The 10,464-nt window shown below is 40.4% G+C and overlaps 1 protein-coding gene across 1 annotated transcript; it reads right to left on the bottom strand.

The window, feature by feature from the left end:
- Window positions 1-6,876, bottom strand: cdx1a (caudal type homeobox 1a). Its single transcript, XM_036549015.1, has 3 exons — window positions 6,453-6,876; window positions 1,688-1,833; window positions 1-204 (listed from the first exon to the last, which is right to left on the bottom strand). Exons 1-3 carry the CDS (start codon window positions 6,874-6,876, stop codon window positions 1-3), a joined length of 774 nt encoding a protein of 257 aa, XP_036404908.1.
- Between the last annotated feature and the right edge of the window lie 3,588 nt (window positions 6,877-10,464).

Here is a 10,464-nt window from a genome sequence, read left to right as displayed (position 1 = left end):
TCAGTACTCCTCTTTAATTGTCATTGGTATCGACGGTGACACTAAGCCACCGCTACTGCTGCTACTGGTCACCATGGAGACGTTGCCGGGGGTTCCCACGCCAGGTGGGGTGGGAGTAGTGGTCGAGGCCTGCTGGGACTGTTGCATCTTCTTCTTGTTCATCTTTCTCTCTTTGGCACGCCTGTTCTGGAACCAGATCTTCACCTTTGGAAAATTAAAGAAAATAATAAATTTACACCTACACGCATTCCCCCAGCAGAAACTTTGAGGCTGGACAATTTGCAGCAAACAATAATTTACCATTGGCTCATAGCTATAGCCTATTACACGGGCTCGCACCCCGCGCCACGTGGGGGCAATAGGGAGCTTTGCCCCCTCAGCTGTATTGTCATGAAGCACAAACACATAGAAATGGTAAGGTAGGGAATTGTTTGCATGTAGTCAAAACGCCATTATATTGCCACCCGCAACATAAAAAAAATGTAGAAATAGCCATAGCAGGATGCTAACCTACTGCTTTACTATATAAAAAGATTTGCCCCCTCGCAGTGGCGTCGTTAGGTCCCATTATTTGGGGCTATAGCCCTGAATATTTTAAGCCTAGCCCCGAATATTTTCGCCCTGAAAAGGAGGTGTTTACAGCAAAACAACAGACAGACTGTAACAGAGCGAAACTTGACGTAGCCCCTGATCTTTTCAATCGCTAGAAACGCCCCTGCCCCCTCGTCATTTTTAACTGCCCCCCTGCGTCACTTCATCCTGGCACCGGGCCTGCGCGGGCTGGAGTTACCTGTTATTGACGCGATCCTAAAAATGAATCTAATTGTATCGTATTGATGCTCCAACGCGCAACTGTGGGTTGGTGAGAGGTGAGTTCAGCAGATCACTGGTCTGTTCGATTTTAATAGCTGGGTAATAGCTGTACATTGTGGGCAAGCTTACAAGATGACTAAATCAGTCTGTTAGCGTAAAGACAAATCTAGCGTTAACCAGATACTAAACTAGCTTCCTTCACTAGCGATGCTAACTAGCGTCTTACTGTGTTAGCTAGCTATCGTTGGCTTAGTTCGATGGCTGGGATCCTTACACTCCCACAAGGGAGTGTAAGCGCTGATTCTTACTGCTCCTCATAACATGAGGAGACTTTTAAGTTTCAAGTATCTTTTAAGTTTATTTGGCAAAAATTGGTAAGATTTATTTAGACCGTGTCAATTAGATAAGTTGCGGAGCAGAGCCTAAACTTTCGGAGCCTGCAACTAGCTAGATAAATTAGCGAATGTCAAAACAGTTTAGTTCCAAACAATATCACGTTCTACCCAACTTGCTATAAACGTCAGTTTTTTCATATCTGTGTTGAATGGTACTGTTCTTCGCCAATGAATTAAAGATTAACATTATCCCTGTCAGATCCAAATGAAAATCAATATCATGTAGTAGTGAAATTGCTTAATTGAATTCACCCCTTAATTCGTAACATATTTCCTCACGGTAGTGTTTTAGTATCTTAAAAAAATGCATGCTTCTGCTATAGTAATGTTTGGCAGTTGATGAAGTCTGGGTCCTGAGCGATGATTTATTGAGTGTGTGTGTGTGTGTGTGTGCGCGCGCGCGCCTGCATGCATGAGTGACAGTCACAGCTCTGAATCTGGAGGTGACTGTTCCCAGGTGAGGTACCTTGAGGACTCACCTGTCGTTCTGAGAGGCTGAGGGTGGTGGCCAGTTCTGCCTTTCTTCTGATGGTGATGTACCGACTGTAGTGGAACTCCTTCTCCAGCTCCAGGCGCTGGTGATCTGTGTATACCACTCTGTACTTGTCCTTCGTCCGGGTCTTCCCTAAAAGCAGATGCAACATTTTAGTCAACTGTTTTATTGAACAAACTAAACTGACAAAATCAATGGTGCCATTGTTCCTTTAGGCTGAAGGAACTGACTGTTACTTTAATGTTTCAGGTTCAGTTCCTAGGTGGGCTACTGGTGTTACACCGTTAAGTAAGGTTTGCCATCTGGTTTCACTAAATATCCATCCACGGTTTTATAAAATACAAATAGTAAGCAATGTAAAATTGTGAAGAACAGGGGACATTTGACTTTTTGTAATCAATTTAAGTTGACTGGCTCTTGTTCTGGTTGAAAAAACCATGCATAAGTATTAAGTACAAGTCTTACGGGTCGGGGTAAGTGTGAAGAAATAAAATACACTTGCTTTGAAATACCAAATAGAAATTACCAATAGCTTGGCAGCGGTTATGCGGTACATAAAAAATGTCAGTTTGCCCTGCCCGCTTTGAGGAAGGAACTGTAAGCAGGCCGACATCGACCAAGTTAAAGATTAAAAGATGTATTAGATGAAGTGACATTTTCGCAGGGGTGCAGTAGGGGCCAGGGTGGCGGGGAGGGGAGACTAAGAGAATCCTGCAGAACCTCTGAAACCCGCTGGCGCCTGTGAAATCCTGATGCATTCTATTAATCATGTGATTCATAACTGATGCACAGACTCGCCGTCTTGACGGTGGCTCTTATCAAACCGTGGTGTTTATACAAGCAGCCCTGCCCAGCGCGCACGACAGCAGGGATGTTTCAGTCAGCTGGGCATCGATCCGCCAGAGTCTTGATGGAGCCTTAAGGTACTGTATTGATTGAGAGGCGTGCACATAGATAAGGGCCCACAGAGTCTGGAAGTCCGTCCGTCTGTCTGACACGGTTATCATTCCTTTCTCGATCACTCTAAAAGTCAGCAGAGGGTGGGTGGGTGTCAGCCGCCTTACTCGCCAGGTTTTAGGTATTAGCTTTTTAGGAAATCTTTCACTGAGGGGTGACTTCATCAAGAAAATACCTTTTGTTCGATTCTGTGATGGGTGTTTGCTTTGTTGTGCAATGTTGGTCTTACATCGTGGGTCTCCAGCGTATCTTTAAACGGGCATTCATCATTGCAGATAGTGTAGTGGGCTCTCTCTAAACTTGACCTTTAATTTCCAGTTACTCACTACAAAAGCCTGTCCACCCATGCAACTGTCTGTGATTCATGTAAGTCGAATAAATACTAAAATGTGTACATTTCTGTATCTGTATGCAAATTATACATTACATTACAGCCTAACTGCTTGTGAATTGCCAGTGTGTATATTTGTTTGTGTGTATGTGCATATAAAATTAAATGAATATGTATATCATAATTCATCCTTCTTGTGTTAGAACACATGATGGCATTCAGTGACCCAGCTCTCGAGTTCTCCTGTGGGCTCTATCAGTGCCTTCACTACAAGCCAAGAAAAATGACTTTCCAGTTGCTGCCAATGAGAATTTCATTACAAAGAATGGTCCTGTGGGAGTTATGATAAAGTGGCCCAGCTTTCGTTCGGAGTTAATCGCTAAACCGGTAGACTTTAACATTGCTTGTATGGACTAGGGTGATAACGGTAATGGGAGATAATCTGTGCGTTTATGGCAGATCTGAGACATTCCCTCTGTGTGGAAACTACACCAGCTCTACCGGGCCTTGTCGTAAACATAGTAGAAAGTTGCCACCACCTCAGAGAAAATCACATCAGCGTGTCATCCCTCCTTAATGATCAGTGGTGTCTCTCTCTCTCTCTCTTCTCTCTCTCTCTCTCTGGTGAATGGAATCTCACCCCAGTAAACAGACACAGAAGTTGAATCTCCAACCCAACAGCACCGGAGTGCTGAGCTAACTCTCAAGAACTGTCCTAATGTCCGTCTCTTTTCCCCACTGCTACATGCTTCAGAAATGGACAGGTGGGTTAATGTACCACCCTCCACCACCCCTGAACCTGTGCTGATGTTAACCACCCACCTGGGTCGTAAATACAGGTCATTTTACCAAGAACACTCATCCATTCCGAGGCAGAGGGGCCTTGTCGGGCTATGTTGTTGCCAAGTCCAAGTCAAATAATCCATGGATACAGTGACTTTATAATTAACATCTAGGCCCTTTTTTAAAGTAGTGTACAAAACGTAGGAGAGTGCACGTTCTAGCCTGTGTTTAATCCTGTGTTGATAATCTTTTATCAGCTATGTTGCTAGAAATTAAACAATCAATAGTCATATGCCATGGTATAATCCTCATGCTTTATCCTGAGGTTCATCCCAAACAAATTTGAGCAATACTTAATTCTCTATTCCCACATCATTAGGAACTGTGATAATAACAAACTATTACGTAAATATCAGAAAAGCCACACTTGTTTATATTAATGGTTCAGAGTTAATTAATGTCAATAAGTTAGGTTGTGTTGATTGCTCATAATACAATTATGGCGGGAAATTTAAGGAAGGAAAATTATAAATGCAAATGTAGTCCATATATGACGGGTCAAAATTATTTAAACTTAATATATTAAAGTCATTTCTGGCTTGAGCGGTAGACCCAGCTAAATGTCTCTAATAAGGAATTGATTTTTTTCTACGACACCACGGTACATGAGCTGGTAGAAGTGTTGTATGTGTCTGTAGTATAGTTGTCAATCTGTAGGTGGTAAGGATTGCTGTTACGACAATGGCTGTTACAGTTCAGACCGAAAAAAGAACATACACATGGATTAATCAATATGAATTAGTTGATTTAGTGGCGGTATTAAAAATCAGTTATTCTATAATTGCATGATTTGTGTATGGTTTTATTATTGGACCGAGATAGCTTAATTGCCGTCAGTAACATTATTCTGTCAATGAATTGTATCAGTTAATTAAATGCGGTGCCATACTGCCGTCACTCATATGTAATCAGCGGAATATATTAAACTTTTTTTTCTCCTCATAGGTGTTGTATTTGCAATTTTAAAATTACAGGCATGCAAATGAATTCTCATTAAGAAATAGCTTTTAATACCGTAAACTCCAGTCTGCACTCTTAACGCGCTCAAAGTTTATTAGAATCTGAGAACAATTACAGCGCACCGCATCAAAGCTTTGGATCGCCGAGCGATCATGCAAAAAAGAAAGGAGAACACCCAGGCAAACAATGAACTCGGTTCTTTCGCCCGGAGTCAACAACGAACAATTAAACAAAACAAAACAAAAAACTCCCACCATTTACATGACAAGCAAATAAGACTTTTAGGGGTTGCAAATTTTCTACAAATAGAGGGGTGGCACTTCCAGTTCTGAATGAAACTTCCGCACATGTCTTAAGGGTCTAAGAGCTTTTCTGTTACAGTGCATCTTTAGGGATTTGTTATATGAAACACTTGCATCCTAAGGAAGACAATTTTGCTTCATACATCGAGATACAATAATAATATAGGCATACGTCTTAATTCGTGCTAATGCAATTTAAAACATTACTATCCGTGTTAAATCATGTTTACATTTATTTTGACAGAATAATGTCTCACACTTCAAGATACACACGTGCTTATAATAAAGAAATAATGCAATTGATCATCAAAACCTCAATAACTGTTGATGTAATCGATGCTAAATTAGTCTATCCCTAAAATGGTACGTAAAAGCATTACACAAATTGAAATACTGCTACTAATACTGAAATAATACTGGGTTCCGATACTGATGACACCGGCATTTAGGCTATGAAATAGTTGAACTTCTTCACATTGTAAATCCATTAGGCCTACATATATAGCACCAATAAAACTGATGAGCTTGTGTGGTTAATTTCATGGTTTATTTAAGACAGAATGTGTCGAGATTGACGGTTCACACTGATACAAGAAGCAGTACAGCGTCCCAGGCAATTAATAGTTTGAAAGAGGTTAAGATCGGAAAACTTAAATGCCAAGCCTTTTATGATACAACGGATACAAAAGTTTTGAGGAGACTGATATTAATATTGATTACCCCAAGGCACACTTTTGATTGGACAGTTACATTTTGTGAGAATGACATTGACAACAATACATTCGATGTTTCCCAGGATACCAGGAACTTAATTTAACATTCTTCCCAAGTTCGCTTGATATTAAAACTAGTAAAAATGTATGTTTTAAAGTCAGCAAGAGCCGATCACAAGAGCCACCGCAACTGAGCCCAACAGGTGCACGTATGTGCGTGTAACTGTCACTTAGGCATATCTGTCTTTTGCGTGAGATTAACTGTCGGTGCTACTCCGTTTGTATACGTGTTCAAGCTAAACGTAACGTCAGAAAGTAACTAAAATTAAAACTCAGCAAGTAAACTCACTGAAGGCGTCCTTAGTTTCGCACAGATACGAGCTACCATACGGTAATACCGGAATGTTAAGTGGCATGTTACATACTACTGCATGTGACGCAAATAACTCTTAAACAACAGATTAACTATTCCTGAATAGCTGTATTTATCCAGTTGCAAATTCTCTTGTAAAAATTGTCGGGCAAGCGATAGAGCGAGCGAAAGCTGAAAGTGCCGTTGTAAGAGAAAATATCTTTCTTTCTGTGAGGTCACTGCATCGACTAATCAATCCAACAAACTGGTAGAAAAAAGCAAAAACGAAGTACCTGAATTTGGTGGCGGCGCACTCCGTCTCATCCACTCGTAAGGATTCCTTCTTTGTGAATTTGGAGAGAGTTGACCGACAGGTGAATTGATGGGTGATGGGAGAAGCCCGGGAGCCGGAGGTTGGACAGGAGTGAATTCTGGGGGACTGAAACTGATTTGTCCGGGGTTTGATGTGGAAGGTACCGTTCCAGGTCCATAAGGGGACCACTCGTCCCTCTGAGGTGCGTACGCGGGGTTCCAAGCGCTGTTGGTTTGGCCGTGGTGAGGGTCGTTGCTAATTCCTGGAACGTGATGGTATCCGGTGAAATCCGAATACTGTGGAGGCGCGGGAACAAAGTTCTGATGATTTAAATTGAGACTGGGGTGCCTCACGGAATTTGAGTACATGCTGGTGTCCTTGTCCAAAAGATAACTCACGTACATCTTTCCAAATGAGTTCTCTTGCGCATAATGTGTCCAAAAAAGAAACTGCCGTCTCCCAAGTTTGCCGTGGGTTTTTCTTTAACCAAATGAACCCTCTCCTTCCTGAATGACTTACCTGTACTCATTTAACTTCTGGTTTGCCGGACTCGCTGGCAGTTAAAAGGCACCTCCCTGACGTCAACTTTTATGGCCTTCGAGTCCCTCCCTTGCTCTCCTCCATCAGAGAGGATTTGCATTGAAACATAGGCCTGCATTTCAAAGGCTGTCGCGCGCCGGCATCAAAGCGATCTCCAGCTCGAACAAAAACTTACAAATCGTATAGGTGACGCCTACATAGGTTTATGTTGATTTTTTTTCTGACCGGGAACGCTGTCAGCTCCAACCCATCTTTTACTGGTAGCGGAATGCACGCGTTATTATAGCTTACTGCCTGCACGATGTCGGCCGTTATACAAACGTACAATAAATTTGTCACATTTGTTTTTCATAGGCCGTTAGAACAATATAATGAAAATGCATGAGTCAATGAGCATTCAAATCTAGCCATCCTTGGAATTCTTATCTGAAAATGAATTGTTTTGGAAAGTTAGATTTTGTAAACCACCTATGGTGTTATTTTTGCATATAGACCTACATAATGATTAGTGTATGTAATATTTACTAATATTAATACTAATAACCGAAGCATCTCGTAATAATTTCTAAGAACACAATGAAGAATCAGTATTTGAACTGTCATGTTTCTCATGGGCATATATACTAAATATATACATCCTAGATCTACACATGCATGCTACATATATTTCATATGTTGTCTAAAGCACATTGTACATATTCTGTACACATTTTGTGTATGAATACTGCTGCAGTATTTCACTCGGCAGAGTTTTATTAAAATTGTGAATAATGATTTCAATGTTAAGTCTTAAAGTTGGAAAAAAAACACTGTTCAACTCCGGGGCAGTTTTGGAAAGGTAATTCTAAATTTCACAGGTCCCATGCATCTCGCGCCAGTCTTTCAAACTCGGGTTAAGTGTTGCGTGGGAGAGGGTGGGTCTTGTCTTTGTAAAAAAAAAAAAAAAAAAAAAAAAGTTAATAATACAACTTAATACTTTTTGTACGACCAGCACCACGTTCTAATGGAAGTTTTACTGTTACGTTTTCTTATTATTTACACTCGTGTTTAAATGTCCCTTCATCGACTTTTAAAATTTGAATTCCTGTCAAAAATTTTGACATTATAAAGGATGATATCATATCTGTTTTTCCATATTAAATTATTGCTGCTGCAGTTATACTGCCTTCCTTTCCTTTCTTTCTACTGTGTTGCACGAAAATGACATATATGACATGTCATATATTTCAGAACAATTATTTCCAAGTAAATTTTGCATAAATGTAATTGTTTGTAATTTGGCAGTTGTTTGTATTTGAAAAAGAAATGGGATTACTCGAAGTTTTAGATGCTGATTCAGTTTAGAACATTAATTTTCCATGGCAAACGTTCTAATAATTATTTTATTAAATGCGATAATACTGTTCGATAATATCTCCATGCATCAAACGTCATTTACAATAATATAACGAGTTTTAGAATGTAATTGTTTTCATTTTTTCATTTCAGCTGTTCTGAAGTGTATTATATTCATTTCCTTTAATATTACTTTTGTGCTTAGATCTACTCTCCTGTAACTTTCATGGACTACAAGTAGATAAAAAGGAGACTACTACTACCAGTACTACTACTACTGAAATAATAATAATAATAAATATTTTTACTGTGCAGTACACGGTGCATATACTATTTTAAGTCATATGTTACATTATGTGTTACAATATGTTACAATATGTTATATTATTTATTTTGTCATGATTGAAGGGCACACTATGACAATAATGTGCTCTGATAAGACTGCAAAAAATAGTATAATTGACGTGTATTCATCAAGGTAATTTTGGTAAGTCAGCCGTTATAATTTTCAGTGTGTGTGTGTGTGTGTGTGTGTGTGTGTGTGTGTGTGTTAATGAAATTCAAGTGTAACAGAAAATATCAATTGAAAAGTCAGTTTCACAGCAACAATGACTACATTATTGTTGTGAATTTACAAATTAAATATTTTAATTTCTTCTTATGCTTGATATGTGATTAGGCCTATTGATTCTGTAATAGGATTGATGACACATACTGAATGATTGATTTAAACAGAAATCTGCAGTTTTTTTCTTAATCTTAATTCTGATGAAAAGCTTTTCATTGATTACCTTGACAGAAGAAAATAATAAGGTTTATAATATAATAGATTTTAGCTTTTTTGATTTTTTTTTTTCCGAATCAGAATCAGAATCAGACTTTATTGCTTTTACACATAAAAGAATTTGACTCTGGTACCTGTGTCTCTGGCAGTGATCTAGTGATTTTTAACATCCAACACTTTAGCATTTGGTCGTTGACCGATATGAAATACGGTGAGCCAATATCAAGAGGCAGTGGACAACAACATGATGATGTCAGCATCCCGGGACCCCCAGCGGACCCTGTCTCCCCTGTGGCTCCGCCCCCGCTGCCCTCACCTGTGTGTCGGCAGTCTCCTCGGCTGTGCCGGGTTTTCACACGTCCCTGAGAGGGGCCTCTTCAGAGCCAGGGAGCACTCTCATTGTGTCCGCCTGAGGACTGTTGTCTGCTGGGGCTTTGTCCTGCAATAGAGGAACACAAAGGGCCCATAAAGCAAGCCTCGGCGCAATCTCCCCCCCTCCCCACCCCAGGACACCCTGACTCCCGGTCCCACAGACTGCCAGTCTCTCGCACTCTGCGTGTGTGTGTGTGTGTGTGTGTGGGGGGGGGGGGGTGTGATGGAGCGAGACAGAGACATAGAACATGAGAGGACCACACATGATTGACATGTAGCACATGCTTTCTGTCAGAGGGAAGCTCTGGTTTGGCAGAAAATGGTAACAGTGTAAATTGTTCTGCAAAGTGTAAGGGAGTTTTCTGGAGTTTTTCAGTCTTGTCTGCTACATTTTTTTACCAGCCTGGAAAGACTTATTAGTCCCCCTAAACACTCTGCTCATTATTATTGTATTATATACTGATATGCACCAGTGATACGTATATCATTTTGGAAGTTTAAATGTCTCAGATCTTCTTAGAAAGGAAAAGGAAAGTTTGTAACTTTGAATGTTGACTGTTTCCATATCATCCTACAAATAACCTAGGACATACAGGTGAATTCAAACCTGTACCATTCAATTGGGCAAAAACTAACCTTTAACATGGAGCTACACAATCAAAGTAAATGTCAACATAGCTATATAACAAGAATTAAAACCTTTTTTTTGTCTTTCAGAAACAACAAGACAGTCAGAGAGAGAGGAAGGAGGGTGCCTGACCTGGGGAGGGGAAGAGAGGAGAAAGAGTTCAAAGTAGATCTGGGTCTCAAAAGTGTTAGGTCACACTTAGCAATCAGGTGCCACTTCCTAGTCAACAGTGGTGGTGCCATAGAGATGGGGCCGAGAGAAGGCGGAACTCCTGCATGGACACTGTGCTGAGTGTTGTGCTAATTCACTGTTCCACTGCAATGGAACTGCCCT

This window comes from Megalops cyprinoides, chromosome 16, assembly GCF_013368585.1.
Source record: "Megalops cyprinoides isolate fMegCyp1 chromosome 16, fMegCyp1.pri, whole genome shotgun sequence".
Classification (NCBI taxonomy): domain Eukaryota; kingdom Metazoa; phylum Chordata; class Actinopteri; order Elopiformes; family Megalopidae; genus Megalops; species Megalops cyprinoides.
This window is presented reverse-complemented; position numbering and strand designations above follow the sequence as displayed.